The 25,208-nt window shown below is 33.8% G+C and overlaps 1 protein-coding gene across 2 annotated transcripts in view; it reads left to right on the plus strand.

Annotated features, from left to right (window-relative positions):
• The window catches only part of USP25 (ubiquitin specific peptidase 25), a 134,050-nt gene that overhangs the window by 66,993 nt on the left and 41,849 nt on the right, over positions 1 to 25,208 (plus strand). For both annotated transcript variants that reach the window (XM_045540473.1, XM_045540474.1), the window contains exons 8-16: positions 1,638 to 1,714; positions 6,823 to 6,896; positions 10,944 to 11,092; positions 16,817 to 16,944; positions 17,674 to 17,769; positions 19,094 to 19,255; positions 19,785 to 20,011; positions 22,933 to 23,003; positions 23,710 to 23,938. In XM_045540473.1, the coding sequence (XP_045396429.1) occupies positions 1,638 to 1,714; positions 6,823 to 6,896; positions 10,944 to 11,092; positions 16,817 to 16,944; positions 17,674 to 17,769; positions 19,094 to 19,255; positions 19,785 to 20,011; positions 22,933 to 23,003; positions 23,710 to 23,938 (1,213 nt within the window). The remainder of the gene's footprint in view (positions 1 to 1,637; positions 1,715 to 6,822; positions 6,897 to 10,943; positions 11,093 to 16,816; positions 16,945 to 17,673; positions 17,770 to 19,093; positions 19,256 to 19,784; positions 20,012 to 22,932; positions 23,004 to 23,709; positions 23,939 to 25,208) is intronic.

Here is a 25,208-nt window from a genome sequence, read left to right on the forward strand (position 1 = left end):
CTGGTAACAAACTGGTGTATTTGGGCCGGGCACGGTGGCTCACGCCTGTAATCCTAGCACTCTGGGAGGCCAAGGTGGGTGGATTGCTTGAGGTCAGGAGTTCGAGACCAGCCTGAGCAAGAGCAAGACCCTGTCTCTACTAAAAATAGAAAGAAATTTTCTGGCCAACTAAAAAAAAATATATATATATATATAAAAAAAAATTAGCCGGGCGTGGTGGCGCATGCCTGTAGTCCCAGCTACTTGGGAGGCTGAGGCAGTAGGATTGCTTGAGCCCAGGAGTCTGAGGTTGCTGTGAGCTAGGCTGACACCACGGCACTCACTCTAGCCCGAGCAACAGAGCGAGACTCTGTCTCCAAAAAAAAAAAAAAAACAAACTGGTGTACTTGACCCCCATAAACTCTCACCAACCAGCCTTGTGCGGTGATGTCACCAATCAGGCAGGGGAAGTTAGGACTCAATCATGGGCATGGGCATAGCAGCCATCAGGTTAGCCTTTATGGTTTACTAATGTTCTAATTGTGCCAGTCAATCTGGGAGGATTATTTTATTGAAACTTACTCTATTCTTTGATATTTTATATATGTTCATTTTAAAAATAAAATAAAAGTATCAAAGATGAACAGAAATGTATTAATAAAAATAGAAATATTTGTTCTATAAAATATGGATTTATCAGAAGGCCACAGTTAAGGACCTAAAGGCCACATGTGGCCTTAAGGCCACAGGTTCCCCACCCCTGGACTAGATGCTCTTAAAAAACTTCTAGCTGGAAAAATATATTATTGTAAGTTTGTTTTATACTTGGGGATATTTTGATAAGGCAAGGCAATTTGCTTATAATTTACCTGTCTTAAAGCAGGCTTAGTAGGGTTGATTTATCTTTTGTCACTGTGTTCTGTGTGAACCTGTTTTCTGTGTTCCAACTCATATCATTGAAAGAATTACGGTAGGTAGTTAGTACAGCTTCCACCATCTATTCCTGTTTGTCTTTGTTAGGGGAGCAAAGACCAAAGAAAGGGATGGCGAAAGGTGATGTATGTGATGGTTCTGAATGGAGGATCAGTTTGAGGCTCATGGGGTAAACTCAGTAGTCAGTGATTAGCTGGACTCAACTGGTCCACGTTGGCAGGTATCTTAGTAAAGGTAGATATAGCTTAAAAAGTTGTGTATATAGGTTGGATTAAGAAAATGAATTGTCAAAAAGTACTAGTCTGTTTTCTAAGAGAGAAGCCAGTAACAATTCTCTATAAAATGAAGAACCCTTTGGTAATACGAGTTACTAATTTTATAAAGATTCATTACAGAGCTCTTTTGGGGGAGTAGTAATTCTTTTTTAAAGTCTCATTTGTAAGTTTGAATTTTGAGATATATATATATTTTTTTTTTTCCTAAAGTGAAATCTAATAACAGTAATTATCAATATAATGCTTTTTTTTCAAATATTGATTTTATTCCTTGGTTAAATTATAAAAGTTTCTTGCATTTGGTGTGAAACATTTTGCTTTGTATTACCTTTGTAAGGGGTTGGTGACAATACATTTCAGCGACTGGGTATAGGTTTTGTGTTGCAACATTTAATATTTTTATTAGTAGGCTCAAATATCAACAAGACTTCTTTTTTTTTTTCCCCACAGCAAGATGTGAGTGAGTTTACACACAAATTATTAGATTGGTTAGAAGATGCCTTCCAAATGAAAGCTGAAGAGGAGACGTAAGTTACCATGCAGTTTAGTGGTGGGGTTTTAGTAAGTGAATAAATAGCTCTCAGTTTTTCCTCTTCTGTATTCAGTGTCACCGGAGAAATAGCAAGCCATGACAAACTTATTGGGCATCCCAATATTATCTGTATTATTGACGAGCTTTTTGGAATTTGTGGCCACAAATACTGGGTAGTGTTAGGTTTCTACTATAAGATCAGAATCTAGCCAGAAAAATCTAAAAAATGATTCCTGACAGGGCTAATCTCACATGCTCAGTTCTTTTCCTTAGATTCAACACTCACTTTTCATGAAGAGGAATGGGTTAGTGGAGAAAGATACCAGGCGTGTTAATTCTGATGAAGTCCTTTTACATCAAAACATGAGGACAGGTATATGAAGTTCCTCCTCACCATTGCCTAGCTTCTTATTCTCTATTCACTAGGCTAAACCATTAAAACCTTGGTTATTTAAAATATGTGTCTGGCCTCCTCAGAAAAGGAAATCAGGACACTTTCAGGGCCGTCTTGCTCTCACCCTCATGAGGCCACTCTCCTAATACCAACCTATGTTCCTTTGTGTATTTTCTTAAAACATTGGTGGACCATGTAGACTGCCACCATGAGAGTCTGACATGAGTCTACAAGATGCAGTTGTTAAATTAACACCTAGAATACAGGTTGAAATCCCAACCTGAAAATTCTCTCCTTTCTCTTTCTTCTATTTTTATAGAATATAATATTTCAATTTTGATAGAATACAATGTTTTTGTTTTATTGAATATATTATAGAGTATAACAATATGGTCAGCTTTATTGTCTAATAAAGGTCATTCTAACATGGTCTGCAATGAGATTAAATTAAACTGTCTTCTAATCATACAATGTTAATAGCTTAGAAATGCTCCCAAACATTAATGTGGACCTCACCCTCCCTATTGTTACCAAAACCCAGGAAAAAATTGTTTCTAAATGATATTACCTTGATCTTTTAAGGTAGAGTTCTAAGAAGTGATGCTAAAAAATCAGATTATTTCTCTCTATGGTTACAGTATAACAAAAAGAAAAATCATTTCCCAGGTTCTTAGTTAATGTTGTCTTGGCTATAAACGTATCATTTCTGTGCCTGAATAGAATTGGGGTTCTGCAGTTGCACTCTGTATTCCCTTTCACTTAGACATGTATAGTTCCTTTAGCATTTCAAATGTTGAATTTTTGTACGCTTTACCTTTAGATTTCAGAGAATTATTAGGATGTACACATTAACATTGGGGTCTGTTACATTTGAAATTTGAAACAAAAGCAAAATTTTAACCTTATACCTTTTGGTACAACTATAATATTCCCAGAGCTTAGTGCAATTCTTACTCAAGTTGTTGCTGGAGACTATAGGAGAAACTTAAGATAACATGGCAAACTGAGAAAATCATCTCGATTTTAGTTCTCCCAGGACACCAGTCACTAAGGGCTAGTTGGTTGCAGACAACTTTCTGTGAACTTACACTAAATTGGGAGAAATTTCTCAAGAGATTAATTTAGCACTACCTCTGCAAAATCTGAGGGGAAAAAAATCCATTACTTGCAAACTATCTTTGTCATAGATTGTAGCAATTGAGAGCATGTTTAGAAGTTTATGATACTGGCAGCTCTGATAGTCTGGTGCCCTTCTTTTCTATCCACCAAAACTCATTGGTTGCATTTTCCTTCGTAAGCCCCGGTGAGCCAGCCCCCAGTACTGTACTTAATGAAAGCTCTTTCTAATAATTTATTTTGTGCCAAAATGGCTGCTGTCACTGTGTTTTGCTATAAAATTGCTTAGGCCTATGAAACCTGCCTTCTAGGTTGGTTTCTGTCTTCTGTTCATGTTATTTTCTCTCTTCTGTTTATATTAGTTTCATATGAAAAAGTCTCCTCATCACATTCCTGAACTGAATTTGCTGTTGATGCTTCTGAAACATGAGTCTCAGCATTCAGTCAAGATTATTATCTCTGCAATATGTTCTTTCCTCAGCTTCTGAATGTCCTAGGCCTTGAGTATATTTCTTTAATATTTTTTTCTTTTAGGAAAGCTTGGCTGAATTTTTAAAGTTTAACCTGCTTCTTAGCCTCTACCTCATGCAGAACCTACATGTTTTATTGTCTACAGTACTCTACAGTTGTGTAGTTTTGTTATCAGTACTCTACAGTTTTATTGTCAGTAAAACAGAGGTAATGGTACAACTCTTTATCAGTCAAGGTGGGTGTCTTAGTCCATTTATGTTGTTATAAAGGAATACCCAAGGCTGGGTAACTTTTAAAGAAAAGAGGTTTATTTGGTATTTGGCTCATTGTTCTACAGGCTGAACAAGCAGCATGGTGCCAGTATCTGCTTCATCTGAGGGCCTCAGAAAGCTTATAGTCGTGGTGGAAGGTGAAGGGGAGCAGGTGTATGCAGATCACATGGTGAGACAGGAAGCAAGAGAGAGGGGAAAAGTGCTAGGCTCTTTTTAACAACCAGCTCTCAGGGCACTCTCGGGAACTAGTAGAGCAAGAACTCACTCACTTCTCTGAGAATGGGACCAAGCCGTTCATGGAGAGATCCACCCCATGACCAAAACACCTCCTATTAGGCCCCACCTCCAACATCAGGGATCATATTTCACCATGAGGTTTGGAGGGTCAAGTATACAAACTCTGTGAACTAGGTAAATTCCATGGCAACAGCCTCAAAATTTAGAGGCTACATCCTTAGATGTACCCAATGGATGTGAGTAAAGGGCTCTCCTCATCTGTTCACTCATGGTAAATTTTATGCTATGTACAGTTTATCTCAATTAAAAATAAAAAATAAATTTAAAAAAAGTAGGAAAATGTATCTTATCTGAAAGTGAAGGGCCAGAAATTTTTTTGACTAGCACCAAAGACTACTGAACTACACACTGGGATTCTCGTGAGTGTTAAGTGAAGTACTTGCTTACCACCATGATACTAAGAATTAAATGGTGACCTATGTAACATGTTTATCAAGAGACAGATTTTCCTCCGTGCCCCTTTTAAACAGTGCTTCACAAATTATTAGGTCATTAAATATGAAATGTCCCATTTTGAAGCAAAAGTGTAGTTTATTGTATCTCAAACCAGAAGCAGTACAATTAATCAGAGGATGTGCCTAAACCATGGCACAGTTTTGCAATCTAAACGGTAGCTTGTTTATGCCAGCAGCGAAGAAGCCTAGAGAGTGAGTGGTAATGAAATCATGAAAGGTGTTTTCCACAGCTTGTTGAGAATCGAATATTTTTTCTTGCAAGAAGTGGCCCAAAGCCCGGAAGAAATGGTAGTCAGTTGGTGCAAGGTCTGGTGAATACTGTGGGTGACAGTTTCCAAGTACAGCTTCTGTAGTTTGAGCAGTGTTGTTCGTGTGACATGTGGTCAAATGTTGTCTTACAAGAGGACTGGCCTGTCTCTATTGACCACTCTCGGCTAATCACAAGCATCCTCATCATTTCATCCAATTGTTTGTAGTAGACATCCGCTGTAATTGATTGACCAGGTTTCATGAAGCTATAGTGTATGATACCACTGCTGCACCACCAAACAGATACCATTAACTTTTTTTGATACATATTTGGTTTTGGATTGTGTTTCGGTACTACATCTTTATCTAACCATTGTGCCGAACATTTGCAATTGTCAAAAAGAATCCAATTTTCATCACACATAATAATATGGTGTAGAAATGGTTCAGCTTTATGTTGTGACAGCAAAGAAAGGCAAGCTTCGAGGCAATTTATCTTCTGATGCTTGTCGAATTCACGTGGAACCCATCTATCCAGCTTCTTTACTTTGCTGATTTGTTTCAAATGGTCAAATATCATGGGAATAGTACCATCAAACCTTGCTGCTAATTCGTGCATAGGTTGAGATGGATTCGCTTCCACTACAGCCTTCAGCTCATCATTATCCACCTTGGTCTTAGGTCATTCATGTGGCTTATTTTCAAGATTAAAATCACCAGAATGGAACTTCTCAAACCATCCACATACTGTGCATTCATTAGCCACATTGTTCCCAAGCACTTTGTTGATACTTCGAGCTATCTGAAGTGCACTGGTTCCATGATGGAACTTATATTCGAAAATAACATGAATTTTTTACTTATCCTGGGGTTTCATGAAAATGCTCTAAAATTTTTTTTGAAAGATAATCACAAGCCAAACCGTGCATTTGAAAGAATGAATGAGGGTGTGCCTTCACAAGAAAAATAAAATAAGAAGTGTCAAAGTGCAATGTCAGAGATACCAACTGTCCAACTCAGTACTTAAGGATATCTGACATTCCATACTTAATAACCTAATAATTTTATTAATTTAAACACAAAATTAATGAAGAGAATTCTGTATACAATTGTGGCTACAACACACTTTCATATAGTAAGGCCAAGTAAGCTTTGTCTTTTTAGGCTGTACAGTACAAATCAAAAAAATACAATTAAAAACTATCAATTTTTCTTTGCTTCATCCAAAAAAGAATGAATTTATATATTAAACAATTTAAAAAATTTAGAAATGACTAATTCTACCAGCAACACGAAACATCAGAAAAGGGTAGAGTAGTTCTTTAGCTACTCTGGGTCAAAGCTGGTATTTCCTTCCTTCACTGGTGACAGCTGTTGTTTTTAGCTGGTATGCACACACTTCTATGTAAAAGCAGGAGATAACTTATCAAAACTTTGTATAAATCTTCTGATTAAAAGTGGCTTTCCTTCCTTACCAAAAAGTCCAAATAAACATGTATTCTACAGACTAAAAGCGTAAGATTGAAATCTATAATGATACTAGAAAGAGCAGGCACTTCATGAGCACAGACTGCATCAGGTCCTCTTCCAAGTTCGTTCCATTGTAATAACTCATTTTAACACAACAGTCCTGTGAGTTCAATTATCAGAATTATCCTTAATTGATGGGTGAAGAAATGGAAAAATAAATTTAAGAACCTTGCCAAGGTGACACTCTAAATAAAAGAGCCAAGTGTGTGATAGCCACATAAATGTTTTTGACTTGTCAGATATTACAGTTCTTTTAATGTTTTCTCTATTTATAGTTCCAAAAATTATAACCACATTTGTATTTTTAAACATGCTTTAGGGATGAAGAGAAGCCAAAGAACCCCATGGTAGAGTTGTTCTATGGAAGATTCCTAGCGGTGGGAGTACTTGAAGGTATAGTTACACACTTACTTTTTATTACAAGTGAAGAGATATTATTATCCATTTGTTCCTTTGTCCTGATAGTGATTCTGCATTTGTTGAATGGTTTTTACTTTTAATTTGATTTACTCTGTCTAGTAGTTCCTGTTGCATTGTTACTGTTAATTGTTTGCAGATAGCACAGAATTCAGTGAATTTTTGGAAGGTACAGAGTGCATTAGCACATGCCAATCGATACTTCATTTTATCCTAATGTTCACTCCAGTGAGAGGGCTTTTGTGATGCGGTGTTGTTGGAATACAGGGATTAATGGGACAGTTGATAGATCCTTTGAAGATAATATTGAAATTGAATACTGGGTTTGGTATGATGCTCACTTTTTATTTTCTGATGCTGAAAGCTGAATTTAGCAAATCAGCATAGTCAGGGTCGTACAGGATTCTCATTTTTTGAGCAATTGTAAAATCATTTAGATACTAGTTTTCAAGAAATGGTTGCACTCTATGTTTTGAGAAATCAGTTAAGAGCAATGTTACTCCATCTGTGGTAAATACTAGTTTCTTAAAATTTGGGCCTTACCAGTTTCTCTTTGTTTTTACTAACAAGAGAGGAAACTAGACTCATTGGATATAGCTTACTTAATAATATTATTAAGTTCCAAAGCATAAACTTTTGAAAAATTGTGCTTTTTTCCAAATGCTCCAATGTTTCAACCTTTGAAAGTTATTTTTTTCCAGATGTCCTAAAATATAAAACTTGGAAAATTGTTTTTTCTTCTTGATCTTAGATAATGGATTCCCATGGAGTTTTGTTTGAATTTAGTTTGATAGTTTGGGATTTAGAAAAAGGCAGATATTATCTCAGATGTTAGGCATTTAAAAAGTTATATTAAGGGGTCAGTATATTTTTGTTTGCTCAAATGCTAAATATTTGTTATGTAAGTGGAATATTTTGCATAATACATCACATTGGGTCATCCATTCTATCATTCTGGTTTTATTTGAAGTATAACACTATGTGAAGCAGTCAGTCTAATTAGGTTATTTATGGGCACGAATTATAATATGCTGCACAAGCATTTCTACATATATTCATTTTTAAAAAGTGGTTAAAATACTTAATTTGTCAATCGAATTGAAGTCTTTGTACTTGGTATTAGTAAGTTGCTTCAAAGCTGTTGTGCTGTATAAATGTGTCTTTAATACATTTTCACTTCAACTATGTGTTTGCTTCAGTAAGAATAATTTATTTTAGAGCACTTTCTTATCACTTTTACATATATCTTCCTAATATTTTCATTTAGACCAGTGGTTCTCCATTGGGGGTGAATTTTAGTTTGTTTGCAAAAGTACCCCCACTGCAAAAGTTTTTCAGCCTTTTGAGAATTTCTAGTTCATTGTCCTCTCCATTTGTTCCTCTCAGCCTGTTTGTGTACTTCACTTCCTTCCTTGTTTATCATTAAGGTCACCCTTTTAATATCCAAAACTCTCTTTCCCCTATTCCCTTCTGGCATCACCTCCCTGGCTATTCTCTGACCCTCACTAAGCTATTCATTTTCACTATTCATGTACTGAGTACCTGAATGTTGCTGGGGGAAAGTGCACAAATGTGCTAATTATAATGGATCATGAATTTGAGTAATATGGATCGTGAATTTGAGTAATACTGGGTTTCCTTGGTCCCAGTCCTATAACCATACCTGGCACATACTTGTCTTGTATAATACTGTCCTCTCTCCCATTTTCTTCCATAACTATTTTCATCTTTCCTACTCATTTCAAATCTAACTTCTTTTCTCTTCGTTGTCTATGACACATCTTACCTCAGATTTCATAGATTTACTGTGAAGTTAATGAAACTTAATCACAGTTCCTGTCCAAGGCTCTCAATCTCATTTTGTGTTTGTACTTTTGTACCTTATTTTTTAACAACTATGTCCACAAATATATGAGCCTAAGGTTCCACAATCTAGATTGGTTACTACCTCCACTCCATTCCTTTTATCCATCTGTCCAGATAATAGAGGAATTATCCAGTTTATATCAAAGGATTATTCTTTATATGTGCTCAGAATTCTATCCCTTAATGATTTTACTCAGACCTTACTCCCTTATCTTGTTTTGTTTTCTGTATCTTGAGCTTCTCCTCCTCCACTGTCTTTCTCATCAATATTTAGACATGGTCTGGTATCCCAAACATCTTAAAAAAATTAAAAAATTATCCCTTCCTATATTATTTTTCAGTTAATACTCTAACTTTTTATTCCGATTCAGAGGTAAGCCCATTTAAAGAGAGGAGTTGGTTTCATCTGTTTACTCCCCATTTATTTAACCATCCCCACTTTAGGTTCTGGTTCCAGAACTCATCTAAAAGAAGTATTTCTAAGGTTATTGATTTCCTACATTTGGTCAAATCCATTAGATTCCTTTCCATTTCTATATTGAATTCTTATTAACAGTTAATGATAATTATTCTCTTTCCCTCTTCCTTTTTCCCATTCTTTCCTTAAAAACACACTTCTCTGGCTTCTGTGACACTATATTCTCATGAGTTTCTTCCTGTCTCTGTGGGTACTTCTTAGAAATAGTATTTATCATCTCTTCTTCTCGAATATAAAGGTAGGAGATCCCTGGGACTTGGCTTAGCCATTTCCCTCTTCCTGTGGCATCTCCTGGGTAATCTGTCAATAAACCAGCAATTCTCCAGCAATTTATATCTTCAGACCAGAATATTAATCTTAGGTATAGACTCATGTCCAACTCTCTTCTTAAATTGAAATCTCATGGACCATTCTGAACCAATGATTTCCACTGCTACCTCAAAACAAAAGAAAAAAATTTTCTATTCTTCCTTCAGTGGCACTGGTCTCAGTACATAAAAGTTAACCGGGTTGTTCATGCTAGAAATGTGACTGTTGTTCTTAATACCTTCCTTGCTCTTCTGTCTCCCATCCTGCCTATGAGCCAGTCAGGCAGGTCCTGTTGGTGCTACCTCTTGTAGATGTATATAAATGTGTGTGTAATTTTATGTGGTTTTGTGCATTTTTACTGTTAATACCTTAATCCATGCTACCTTTATTTCTGGATGGATTTTGTGATAGAGTCTCCTAACGGACTACCACCCACCTCACACAGAAGCTGTAGAGGTGTTTCAGAGACATAAATCTGATACTGTTATTCCTAGATTTAACTGTTCAGTGACTTTCAGTTATACCCAAATACAGTGAAAAAAAAAAACATTCCTTTTTTTGTTTGTTTCTGTTTTATTTAAGTGGATTTAGGAGTACAAGTGGGTTACTGTCACATGGAAAAAAAATTCTTGACTCCAAGACCTTGTAAAATTTTACCCCCTGCCTGACTTTTCATTGTGATCTCTTCCTTACTCCTCCAAGCTACACTGACCTTCCTTTATAATAGTTCCTAAACATGTTAAGTTCTTTGCTGCCTTAAAGTCTTTGTCATGCTGTTCCTTGGCCAAAAATACACCACAGTCCCCAACACTCTGGCCTAATTCCCACTCACCATTCAAATCTCAGCTTAAATGTAGAACTCTTCCTTGCTCTCTACTCCACCATCTAAGACTAAGTTAGCTCCCATTTTTATACCTTCTTACAGCACTGTCTCTCACACCTTTCTTAACACTTATAATAATAAACGATTATTTGTTTATAAGTATATGTTTAGTAATTGTGTAGAATGTCTTTCTTACAGATGAGGCTGAGAATTTCCTCAAGGACCATATCTCTTGTCCACTGCTATATATATTCCCAGTATTTAGGACAATGTCTTGCTCTTAGAAGGTGTTTCTTGCAAGAATAAATATACATACATATATGTGCATATATTTACATGTGTGTGTATAATATCTATGGCTGGGTGTGAATGTATTAGTGTACATGTATAAACCAACAGGAAAATTATACTTAACTCACTATGTATAGGAACATAATCAGTCAGTGTTATAGTTTTTAGGTTCAGGAGAGAATCCATATAGACACCTCCTTTTAGTAGCTAAAAGGCCATATTGAGGAACATTAATTAATGTTCCCTCTTCTCATAGGTAAAAAGTTTGAAAACACTGAAATGTTTGGTCAGTACCCACTTCAGGTCAATGGATTCAAAGATCTGCATGAGTGCCTAGAAGCTGCGATGATTGAAGGAGAAATTGAATCTTTACATTCAGAGAATTCAGGAAAATCAGGTCAAGAGGTGAGTTTAACATTTTCAGTAGTCTCTTTTTTCCTCCAGGTCTTTCTTACAATGCTATAAAGCATAATTTAAAGTTCTGATTTATATAGCTACCTAGTAATTGAGAGAATACTCAGAAAATATATTTGGATTTAATTATGGTAACTTAGACATATTCAGGAAACCTGTATAGTCAATATGGTCTATAATCTATGTTAAATTCTCTTTTAAACAATTTATCTTGAAATTTTTTGTTAAAATCCTTCTAGGACATTGTTCAGTCTTTTTAGACTTTCATTCAAGGTACCAGCCATTAGTAGCATGCTAGTCCTGGAAATAAGAAAAACACTGATATTAGGGTGGATTTTTATGAAGTTTTATGTTATTTATATTAAATATTGTTGGAATTTGTTTAGGTCTATATATGCAATACCAAATTTCTTATACAATTGCTGTGTTATTGCATAAGGTCTTGTAGAAGAACTTGCTTTCTCAAGAAAGAAATAATTTAAAAAATTATTGCAAACTTACTTATCTAGCTCCATTGTTCTCTTTCTCTGTACCCATCTCTGAGTCTTTATCCATCTATCTAGCTGCATTTGTGTGCTTGTTCATCCATGTATTTATCTGTAAGGGAGTGTTGGCACCATAATAATTAAGTAAAGGACAGATCTTGTGCCCCAAATCAGGCATTGTTAAGCAATTACTGATAGTTGTCTAGATGGCAAGCTCCATGCATGAAGGTAGGAATTTTTATCTGTGTCATTCACTACTATATCCCTAGTGGTAGTATAGTGACTGCATACATAATAAATATTTATTGAATGAATGGATGAAATGTGTCAGTGCTTATTAAAAAACTTCTTTGGTCTTTATACTGAATAGGTGCTTGATAATGTTTCTGTGTTTATCTGAAAAGAGACTGGGTTCTTGTTTCTTTGAAAATAAATTGCTTTTATCTAAATTGTAAAGTTTTTTTTTTTTAAAGCTGTATTAATCCTTTCCTGTTTCAGTTTCATCCTCACTTCTTTCTCTTCCCCCACATACCTAGACAAACAGATTTTTTTTTTTTACAAGGAGGATTATTTATGTGAAGTAGTTTATCTCTTTCTACACCATAGATCATCTACTTCAGTGATTCTCAGTAGATGCTGAAGCCGCACTTTGAAGCTGGCAAATCCAAGTCTAGGATAGGGATATGTACGTGGACAGAAGAGTTCCACAAGTGATTCTGATACAGACTTCTAGTTAAGAATGTTTAAATTCAGCTTATTTATTTTATTGACTGGAAAACAGATCTCTAAAGATTGGGACTGTCACAGGATCCCACAATTGAACAGGAAAGCAGATCCCCTAAACTCTGATCTGTTTGCTGTTAAATAAAAGGATGATGAGCTGGAGCAGGAGCAGGGGCAGGGATGACATTTTCCTTGTATTGTCAGAGTAGCTTCTAAGTGAAATACACTATGGCTTACTGATAAATAATCTTTCTCACATATTCCTAGCTTTTAAAAATTATTTATCTTACATAGAATCTGAATTTCATTATTTATTTAAAAGATTTTGTTCTTGTCCTTCATCTTTTCATACTCTGAATGCCCAATGCTCTAGTATGTATTCTCTGCCCAGGTTTTTCCATCTAGCCTAAGGAATATAATAATCTGTCTTCTTTTCTGAATTTATTGGTTTTAAGCAATCTTAATAATAGCAGATTTGATTACCTGTGATTCTTATCAATTGTTTAGATTTACTGGAGACTATAGTTTCAATAATAGTTGAACCTGGTTTAAGAGACTATCACTGACTAGAGTATAACATCTTACAGGTTTTTAAAACAACATTTAAGTTATAGTCTTATTTCATTACATCCTTCAGAATAACTATTTCATTTCTTCTTGAGTCTCTATAAACCAATAAATAGCACTGTAGGCTACTTCTAAATTGACATAATCCCTCATAATAACAGCTTTTCCCTCACACTATTATTTACTAAAAGATGTTGATTTTATTTTGGCACAGAAAACGTCTCTTTTGCTGAAATAGCTGTGGCCAACTAGTACAGGAAGACCTCCAGTCTCCAGAATTGCCCAAGTTAAAACATCCAATGGGCTGTAATAGTTTAAATTTCTACAGTGATATACCAGGAGACAACTGAATAAATTAAAAATTATGTGCAATATAACTACTTACAAAATATTTTTTAAATCATAAATTTTAATTAAATGGTATGCAATTTATAGATGACTCAGAGTCTCCAGGTAACTGGGAAACTGGGAGGTATTTTTTGATTGCCTATTGGAGGAAAAAAATTTCAAATAGGAAATACTTCAATTCCGAGTATTCACTACTACTAATGTGTTGTATTAATACATTCTTTTAGACCATTGCTATGCCTATATTATTAATATTTGTATCTGTCTGTTCATACTGTCCCGAGACTTACATTTTTCCTTCAGCAGTGTATCATGATTATCCTTCCATGACAGTATTCAGCTTTGTATCAATCTTTTTAAAATCTGCATAAGGTCATTAGTCTGTATTTATAAATTTAAATTTATTTAATTCTCCTGTAAGGCAGTAGTTAGACAAAGAATTATTTTGAAGAATGCTTTTCTGTAAATACCCTTGAACATTTAGGAATGAAGTATAGTGAGAAATAGAATCCTTGGGTACAGGGTATACTCCTTTAAAATTGTTGGCACTTTCAGCTGGATGTGGGGGCTCACACTTGTAATCCCGGAACTTTGAGAGGCTGAAGTGGGAGGCTCGCTTGGGGGTAGGAGTTCAAGATCAGCCTGGGCAATGGAGCAAGACCCTGTCTCAAAAAAAAAAAAATTAGCCTGGTAGGGTGGTACGAACCTGTAGTTCCAGCTACTTGGAAGGGTGAGGCAGGAGGATGGTTTGAGCCCAGGAGCTATAATGATGCCACTGCACTCCAGCATAGGTGACAGAGTGAAGAGACCCTGTCTCAAAATAATAATAATAACAATAATAAATAAATAAATAAATTGGTACTTTCGGAATTCTCTTCACAAAACAGTATGAAATAATATTAAAGTGTTAGAAGAAGTTTCCCAAAGCTTTAAAAACTAAATTAGAGAAACAATATCGACATGTACCATACACACACACACCCCATGTGTGTGTGTGTGTATATATATATATATATATATATATATACACATATATATGTTTAAATAAATAAATAAATAAAGTTATATAGAAAAATTGATTTTTTAAAGTGAAAAGTCAAATCAATCAAGGCATTTAAATGACTGGAGCTAATTTTTGAATTGCAATAGGAAATTTTTGCTTCTTGTGCTTAGTTTGCGTCCTGACTTGCTTTGGTATTCTGAGGGGATCTGAGATGGTGGATGAGTTTTTTCTGTTTTTTCTGCACTTGTATAATCTTCTAAAAAGTAAGGTATCTTAGACACTTTAGTAGAAAAACCAGCTATTAAAAGCCATACAAATGATTTCTTGTAAAAGATCAAATTTATAGAGTCATGATAAATTCTGGAGCACTTAATGCTGTCTATACGGATTATGTAAATTGTTCATTCACTAACTGCAGAAAGCTATTCCTCCTGTAGGTTCGTTATATAGTATAATACAGAACGGAAAATAATATGTTTAGAGATATGGAGAATAGCACAATTTTTATTTTTAATGACCTCTGTCTCACAAGCATGGCATATGAGTTAGATTACAGAGAAATATAGTCTTTTGTTGAATGGAAAGAAAATTTTTTGAAAGAAAAACTTCTCATGTTTTATATTATTTAAAATTCTAGTTATCTACTACTTTAGTTACAATCCAAATATTACAGAGCTAGACATACCATTAGTATTTTAAAAAATGAATTTACAGAATGTCTGGTTATCTTATCTTGTCCACATCAGCTTTAGAATGAGAAAGTGAAACCTTCCACTCATGTAGTAGGACAAACCTGCCATCGCTGATAGAGGAAATACACTCATAGCAGAGACATATTGCATAACATTTTTTGAACATCCTTTTGTTAAGGTATGGAAGCTATTTATATTTTCTGGACTTTTCATGATTTATAGAAAAGTATACCCCAGTTTGGGTTATTTCATTTCTCCTAGCTATGGTAGATTCCCATGAATTTAAATATGTAATTATTTAATTTTAATGGTGACATTTAAAGTATTGCAATAAAATATGGAAGTATTAGTTCTTGAAATATACTTACTTGCTTGAGTATCATTAAATGAAGTAGAGAATATTATCCTAAGGCATCAAAAGTTTTCTTTGTGATATGTCTGGGGTGGAATGTTTTAATTCTTAATGGCAATTTTAGATGTGGAGTAGAGCTAACTCAAAAATTCTTGTCAGTGCTATGTGAGATCAAAAAAAGTAAGCAAAATTTGCCCATCAAACTGTAAAACTGAAAAAATGTTTCTGATGTTAGATCTTTCATAACTTTATTTCATTTTAGGTAATATCTATATAAATAAATCCTAAAACCTTAACCTTAAGTAGAAGAGAACCTAAATCCAACTCAGGAAATATCAGTTCATATAATCATTAGTATTTTGGGAGGGAGAAATAGTATTGAATAGCCATTTACTTTTATTTGCTTTAATCAGAAAAAAGTGGCAAATTTCAAGATTCTGTCAAATTCAATTTGCCAGGTGTGTGTCATTCCTGTTTTTTGGATGTTCAAATTTAAATTAGTATACACTTAAATTATTGACAGATGGAGAGTGGTATTTTGTGGCACTTGAAGTTATCACACACAGGGTAATGCAGCAATTTCTATTTAAAGTAGCACATTGCACAGCTTGTAATAAGCACTTCTATATATTTGTTACATTATTTTACACTTATGTTATTTGATTTATAAGTTTGTTAATTTTCCTTTCTCTGTAAATAATGTTTATGTATAACTTGAGGCTGTTACATGGAAATAATTTTTCCTGTTTTTACCATGAGAGTCGCTATCATTTATGCTGTAAACATATTTTCTTTTTTGACTGGGCACAGTGGCTCACACTTGTAATTCTAGCACTTTGGGAGGCTGAGGTGGGATGGTAAGTTGAGGCCAGTAGTTCTAAGACCAGCCTGGCAACATATAGCAAGACCTCATATCTAACAAAAAAAAAAAAAAAATTTAGTTGGGCATGGTGATGTGCATGTCTATAGTCCTATCTACTTGGGAGGCTGAGGCAGAAGAATTGTTTGAGCCTTGGAGTTAGAGATTGCAGTGAGCTGTGATCACACACACACACCAGCCTGGATAATAGAGTGAGACCCTGTCTCTAAAATAGTAAAAATAATTTTTTTCCCTTTGAGTATTATTATTTTATCAGTTATTAGTACTTTATCACAGGATTTTGACAGTGTTGTTGATTAAGTGTAAGAACCCTTGGACATAATATTGAAGAGGACAGAAAACTTGACCTACTAAGCCATGATTTTAACCAGTGTCTTTTTCTTTCAGTTAGAAATTCTAAATGTAAAGAATTATGGAATAAGGACAGTTGTTAGAAGAGTTTTCTCTTGCCTGATTGGGTGTTATACACACTCTTGGAATTTTGAAGAGGTGTGGAAAACCTTTGGGAAGAAAAGTTTTAACTAAATTGTGTACCAGTTATTTTTGGTGTCAGCATTATGATGACATGCATAAAAATGTCAGTGTTAACATCCTGTGCCTAAAATTGCAATGGAGTAAACAGAAAGGTGATATTAAGGTTTTTTTGTTGTTTTGTTTTCTTTCAGCATTGGTTTACTGAATTACCACCTGTGTTAACATTTGAGTTGTCAAGATTTGAATTTAATCAGGCATTGGGAAGACCAGAAAAAATTCACAACAAATTGGAATTTCCCCAAGTTTTATATCTAGACAGGTATGGTTTAGTATACAGCATGACTTAGTTTTGAAACGGTTTAATAAGCAAGTGAACAATTACTGTGTTTAGAGGAAAATTTTGCTTAATTTTCTTAGAATTAATCTTTACTTTTGTATGATGTATCTAATACCATTTGTCAAGGAAACGGGAGTTCACTCTTTACTGGAAAGGTATAGTTACTGGGAATCATGTTATAAGAAAGTAAAAAAATGAGATTACTTTTGTAATTTAAAATTCTGTCAGAATTTTTAAAAATACTATTTTAGGCCAGGCGCGGTGGCTCACGCCTGTAATCCTAGCACTCTGGGAGGCCGAGGCGGGTGGATTGCTCGAGGTCAGGAGTTCAAGACCAGCCTGAGCAAGAGCGAGACCCCGTCTCTACTAAAAATAGAAAGAAATGATCTGGCCAACTAAAATATGTATAGAAAAAAAAATTAGCCAGGCATGGTGGCTCATGCCTGTAGTCCCAGCTACTTGGGAGGCTGAGGCAGTAGGATCACTTAAGCCCGGGAGTTTGAGGTTGCTGTGAGCTAGGCTGACGCCACGGCACTCACTCTAGCCAGGGCAACAAAGTGACACTCTGTCTAAAAAAAAAAAAAAAAAAATACTATTTTATAATATCTGATATTTCATAAAATTTTGAATGAATTGATTTATTGTTATGATATCTAGACTTAATATATCTACTTTTAAGATATTTGCTAATTGTTTTTTTTCCCTTGGTAGGTACATGCACAGAAACAGAGAAATAACAAGAATTAAGAGGGAAGAGATCAAGAGACTGAAAGATTACCTCACAGTATTACAACAAAGACTAGAACGGTATTTTAATTTTTGTGAAATTATGAAATAACTATAGGAAATCATGTATTTAGTGACTAGATTTTTAAGTTGCTTTGAGTAATTTATAATTCTAGAAGTATATAATCATTCTGGATTGGTGTTTTCCTTTGAATAGTAAAGTTTGAGTTTTGTTAGAAATTAAAAATTTGTAGTTGATTTGAGAAGATTATTTTAGCATTTAAAATTAAATATCTCATTGTCAACAGGTAAGTCTCTGGGTGCTGAAAATAGAAAGTTAAATGAATCTAGTTTTGAGCTTTATTTTTGTATGAAACTGTAGATTCCTCTTGAGATTTCCATTAAAATGGATGGAGCCAGATGTGGTGGCACATGTCTGCTATCCCAGGGACTCGGGAGGCTGAGGCAGGAGGATTGCCTGAGTCCAGGGGTTTGAGTCCAGCCTGGGCAACATAGTGAGACCCTGTCTCTAAAATAAATTTAAAAAAAATTTAAGTTGTTAAAATGAATGGAAGTTGAGTTTTTCTCCTTTACACAGAGGATATACACTTGGAGGCCTACCAGGGCCTCATAGAAGCTTCATAAAGGACGAAATTGGGTCAGGTGTATGATGATATGTGAGGGGAGTCTAGAGTGCACACCTGTGTGTATAGGGAGCAAATGCCATCCAGTACTCCTGGGTGGTGCCATGTGTGAATATAGACTCAGTGTTATCTAGAGTTTTGGATTATTTCTAAAAGAAGCCAGAATCTAGACGGTCAGATGTTCTGCAGGTTAGGCAAAAGTTTACAGCCTGAAATGTGGCCCAACAAATCTCAGTTTGCAACCTCTGCTATAATATGTATTTCCTTATTTTAGCATTCACTTGCAAATTAATAGCCTAAAACTTTTTATACAAAATAATATATCTTATTTTAATAATTTTTATTCTTAAAAAGTACCAGTAGTCATTGAAAATGATCAGTAGTAAAAGGTAAGAGGATAGGTTTGTCATTGTCTTGATCATGAGACCAGATGCCATATCTAAAAATAAAAAGTCTCAAGAGATGGTACTGTCAGTTTTCATCTTCCTATTGAGTTACAATTTAGAATGGGATTTAAAAATTGAACAGTATATACTCACATTCAGTCTTAATCAGCTTTGGTTCCTTCCTTTGGAGAACATTTCCTTTACTTTTTTCTTGAATATATTAATATATTCAGTTTTACCATCTTCATTTGAAAACAAATGAATTGTTGAGGAAGATTTATTGAAGTATTATATCATGTTTTATAAGAACTATTTATAAAAACTCAAATGTCTGTATATACAAATAAAAGGATTCATTCATGTTATGGCTAACAGGTATTTAAGCTATGGTTCGGGTCCCAAACGGTTCCCCTTGGTGGATGTTCTGCAGTATGCCTTGGAGTTTGCCTCAAGTAAACCTGTGTGCACGTCTCCTGTTGATGATATTGATGCCAGTTCCCCTCCTGGTAGCTCTGTACCATCACAGACATTACCAAGGTAAGTAGTCTTCTCCATGCCAGAGACAGCTATGTTCCCTGTGTTGTAGAATAATGTAATTGGTGCCTTTAAAGAAGATTGTATTAAATGCAGGTCTGGGTTTATTTTAGCAAACTGTTAAAAAGAGTAGAGTGTATTAATATATCTTCTTAGAAGATTGTATTAATATATCTTCTGGTAGTATTCTTATTTCATTATTTCAGTACATTTTATGGTTATGGATTGAAATTTTAATCATTTTTTTCCTGTTCAGAGTTACAGTTTTGATTGTTTTGGTATGCAGTTATATAAGTTTCAACCTTTTATGATACAAGAAAATAATACTGTTAAATTAGAGGTTGTTTCTGTAATGTAAGATCTATTCCTTTGGAAATTAAGGAATAGATTAATCAATTAAGGAATAGATTAATTAATAGATTAAGATCTATTCCTTTTGAAAGCTGATTTAATGCTATGTGTTTGGCACTACTTTGTCCAGAGCTTCAGTTTTAAAGGTTAATAACAAATATTCTATGCTTTGAAAATGCAGCACAACAGAACAACAGGGAACTCCTTCTTCAGAACTGCCAAGCACATCACCTGCATCAGTTGCTGCCATTTCATCAAGGTCGGTAATACACAAACCATTCACTCAGTCCCGAATACCTCCAGATTTGCCCATGCATCCAGCACCAAGGCACATAACAGAAGAAGAACTTTCTGTGCTAGAAAGCTGTTTACATCGCTGGAGGACAGAAATAGAAAATGACACCAGAGGTAAGAAGCGTCTCGTAGAATAGCTACTGTAACCTCAGATGGATATGTATAATGTTATAACAAAATTGAGAAGGAAAATTACCTCTAGATTTGTATTTAAATATTATAGTCATTTTTATTCTAGAAAAAGGTTTATGTAAGGTAAACTAGTCTGGGTTCTCATTTTTATAATCTTAATATCAGGTTCACAAGGATGAAAAGATTTTCCCTGGATTGCTTAGTTGATTAATGACATAGCAGATGGTCTGATTTTCTAGTTTAGTGGTCTAAATTTACAGCAAACGGATATTAACAGCTACTCCATTGGTGAAATGTCATACAACATCGAAGTTTGTACATATTAGTTATGTACTTAACCTAATGTTTGCACAACAATGAAGTTTAAGTGATTAAAAAAAATTTCTTTAGGCTTAAGAATTAGAATTGTGAATTTTAATTTTTAATCTGACCTAACAGAGATTTCTAAATATGATTTATGAGCTCAGTGCCGGTCTGTAACAGAGTTTTAACTGGCATGCCACGAAATAAGAAAAATAAGGACAGTGCTCTGTGGGGTGTGTGTGTGTGGTGTGTATGTGTTAAGTTGCCATCTGTTCTTTCTTGGAAGGAATTCTATTCTATTCTGTCCTTTATTTCTTTATTCAGAATAAGTTGGTCTGAACTTAATCTCCTTCCTATTTTTTTTGTTTAAATGTACTTTTTAAAAAATTGAAGTGATGTTAATATTTTGTGGTAGATTTTGTTTATTATATTTTTTCCTTACATGTCAAAATGTCATATCCTATTTTCTCCCAATTTTATGCTAATCTATTGATCTACAAAAAAAGGAAAGTGTAGGAACTGTTTTATACTACTGTTTTATACTACATGATTAGAATTATATTGAACAGTTACTGATTTTTGGATTTTTTATGACCAATTTGACTCTTTATAATGTGTATGTGAATAAAGAGTAGTCCTAATTTAATAGGCAGTACATAGGGCATGATGGTGACTAACAATTAGCATTAGTAGCTAATTAGTAAAGATTTTCCTTAGTATTTTTCATATAAGAAAAACTTTTAATATTTGAACTCATTAACAAACATTACTTAAGCACATAGTATTTAGCAAACACTGTGGTAGGTAGGTGTTGGATAATTTTTTACTGGGCATGGCATATTGTTTTTATAAGATTATATTCAAAAGAGTGGAAGCTAGGAAGCTTTTCACACCTAGGTAGGGGCATTGAGGGAAGAAAGAAATGAATGTATTTAAAATACTCTTTGGAGACAACTAACAAATGTGGATCCTTAACTAGAGGTGAGAGAGGGAGGAATCAGAAATAATGCCTTAGTTTGTGGTGGTGTGAATAACGAAATTGAATGCACTTTGGAAAAAGGCCAACTGGTGGGTAAGCAGGTTCCCACTTGGGGGAGAAAGCACGAATATAATGAGTTTAATTTTGGCCATTTTGAACTTGAGCTTGAGGGACAGTCATGTGATAAGGTTTTGTGTATGTAATACTATGGATCAGGAAAGAGGAGATACTTGCTTTCTTTCTTTCACCCCTAATTGATATTAACTGTTAGCATTATATTTTAAACTATTATGTAATATTCTAATGTATGAATATGATATAATTTATTTAATTTCCATATTGATATTCTCTGCAAATCATACTGGCCTTCTATATACATATTTGTATACTTCTATAAGTAGGATATATTCTTAAAAAGTGCCATTTTTTTTGCCCCAAACTGTGTATATTTTAAATGTTGACTATTTTAAAATTATCTTTCCAAAACATTAAACGATTTTGCTCCCACTAACTGTATATGAAGGAGCCTGTCTCCTAATATCCTCCCTATCCCCTGGTACTTTTTAATCTGTGGTAGTCTGATAGTTGAAAAAATGATATTTCAATGTCTTGATTTGCATTTCCTTAACTGTGAGTGAAGTTGAGTATTTATTTTCTGTAAATTTCTTGTTTGTGACATTTGCCTGTTTTTTATAGAGTCATTTGTCTTTTTCTTATTGCTTAATAGGAAGTTGAATATATTGTAGATATTAACCTTTTAGTATATGGTATATGCTGCAGATATTATTCTCCCAATTTGCCATTCAATTTTCTTTATGTTGGTTTTTATTTGTTTTGTTTTTATAATGTAGAGTTTTGTTTTGTTTTGTTTTTTTCATTATTTTGGGTAGGGAGGTCTTATCTTTTCCTTTATGGTTACTGGATTTTCTCTCAGGCTTAGACAGGTCTTTCCCCACTGCAGTTACTTACATTTTCTTGTAGTATGTCAAGATTCCTTCCTAATTCAACAACTTCGCAGTATGATGTGATGATAATATAATTTAACCATTTCCCTATTGACAGATATTTAGGTTATCTCCAGTTTTTTTAATTATAATGGATAATATAGCTGTGAACATTCCTATCTCTGGATAATTTTGTGGGATTGTTTTCTGCTGGAAGTATTAATAGAAAGAATTAATGATAGGAGTCCCATAATTTTATTTCCATTGGTTATAGTGAATTTTTATTTAATTATATATATGTACAAGATATGTGGTAGTTATTTTATTTCATTCTTAAGTTCACATGTTTTAGAGCAATATGTAAATAGGTTTAGCTTTAATTTTCATCAAAACCTTCCTTTATAGATGTGAACAATGTTCAATTTTATTGACTCTATACATTTTCTGAATAATTCATATTTGTTTTGGTTTTTACTATGCATTTGTGCTATATCTTTTATTAAGAACTATACTTCATTGTATACAGACTTCAAATAGTAATGTTTTTAAGAGCAGTTTTAGTAATTTTCTTTATTCCTCTAATGTGTTTATAGAAAGACCTTTAGTCTCATATATTTTATAAGTCTTAGTAGAAACACACTTGATGTTAATTATTAAATGACACCTTATATCTTTAGATTTGCAGGAAAGCATATCCAGAATTCATCGAACAATTGAACTAATGTACTCTGACAAATCCATGATCCAAGTAAGTGAAATTTTGAGGTAGTCATCGTTGTCAAAATTATTTACATATATTTTAATTTATCTTTATATTTATCTTAACCTACTTCTTCCTTCCATCTGTTATAAAATTTGTCAGTAAAATTATCCCCATTCAGATGGACTCTCATACTGTATTTATTGCTTACCCTTTTTATTATTTTAAATAAAATTTATCAAGATTTTACAAAAGGCCTCAATATTTTAAAAAATGTCTTATGAGAGAAAATATGTGGTTGTTGAAGGATATTCAGATTTGGAAAGAAACTCTAGGGCTCAATATCATTTTAACTTCTGGTATGTGTTATGTAATTCATTTTGTTAGCCATCAATTTGTAATTGTTAAGTTTTAGATAAATCATGTACTATATATAAAACTATTTATGTAATGTAAGTTCTTTATTCAAAAGAAATAAATAGGACAAATACATACACAACAAATAGATTTTCAAAGTTTCAAAAATTATCTTTTTATCTATACACCTGTCTACATATCTTTACCATATTTAACCTCCCTCCTTTTGTTTTCAATCTTGTAGTTTAATTTTTTCAAAATTTTAATCCCAGCCAGTGTTCTCTTGTTAAAAAAATATGCTTCCATGGTTTCCTCCAAACAGGTTGATTGTAGATTTTAAGGAATGTGGTATAATAGACTATGTAATTGTAGTTTAACTCTTCTTTTTCACATTTAGGTTCCTTATCGCTTACATGCTGTTTTAGTTCATGAAGGCCAAGCCAATGCTGGGCACTACTGGGCGTACATTTTTGATCATCGTGAAAGCAGGTGGATGAAGTACAATGATATTGCTGTGACAAAATCATCCTGGGAGGAACTAGTGAGGGATTCTTTTGGTGGTTATAGAAATGCCAGTGCCTACTGTTTAATGTACATAAATGATAAGGCACAATTCTTAATACAAGGTAAGAATATGAAATATATAAGGTAGTATATATTTTTAAATAAATAGCCCTTTTATGTGACTCTGGTCTGTGGTGTGATTAGTTAAGTATAATTCATTCAGAGGGTGGTAGATATGATTAGCGTGCTACTGGGTTGTTATAAGTGAGAAAGCTGAATCAAAAAGTAGTGTGGCCAGGGTTGAAAATCAGCATATGTTTTGTACTCAAAGTTAATGATTAAATGTAAATCTAACCTTTTTTTTCCTTGCCAAAAATCCTTTAGGGACTTCATCCACACATTGACTCATTTAAATTCCTTAGCCTATCATGTAAAGCCTCTGTTTTCTGTCTTCTATCTCTCCAGCTTCATTTATCACCAATGCCCATTTCAAAGTTTATGTACTTTACTGATATTTGAATTTCTTGCTGTATTCTGCTCACATCAAACCATTTCACATGTTTATATCTGTATGTTCTTATATGTTTTATTTTTTGCCAGTAATATTTTTTCTTTTGCTTAATTCTTGCTCATCTGTCAAGATTAAGTTCAGGTGTCGTGTCCTCTGCAAAGTTTTACTTGATCTGCCAGAAAGTATCTCTCCTTATGTTCTCATAACATATCTCTGTTGGGCATTTATTGTTGTGTGTTGGAATTATATGTTGACTTGTCTTGCACACTTTACTCTGATCTGCTCAAAGCCAGAGAACATGCTATACTATATCTCAATTTTTTTGTTTCTGATATTCTGATGTATGCTTTGCATATGGAAAATAATAAAGATTTGTTAAAACTGATAAAATCAACTTCCTTTTACATTTAACAATTCAGAACTAGCTAGGCAGTCCATTTATGACTGGAAAGGTAAAGTTTATCTTTTGTGTGTGTAGTAGAAGTTGAGTAACTTCTAAATACTATTTATATGATGTTGTAAAAAGTCTTGCTATATTAACTTTTATAATTGCGTATTTATATTTATGGCTATCCTTAACTGCTTCAGCTGAAAAACAATTTTAGTTCTATTTCGAACTTAAAAACGTTATCAGTTACTCTTATTTTGAAAAATTTTACTTCATGGGTAATCAGACATCTAGTATTTTCCTGTAATAGCAAAAGTACTATATCATTGTTAGAGTAGCAAAAAATTTTGACTTTTTATCTTATCTCATTTCTACTCTTCAGATAAAAAAAATGAGAACATCACCTATCATGGATTATCAAATATTTGTATCATTGTTTTTCTGAACAATTTGAGTTTTAAAAATATTTTTAGGTAATATTGATTTGCTAAAC

The sequence above is a fragment of the Lemur catta genome, chromosome 1 (genome assembly GCF_020740605.2).
Source record: "Lemur catta isolate mLemCat1 chromosome 1, mLemCat1.pri, whole genome shotgun sequence".
Lineage (NCBI taxonomy): Eukaryota > Metazoa > Chordata > Mammalia > Primates > Lemuridae > Lemur > Lemur catta.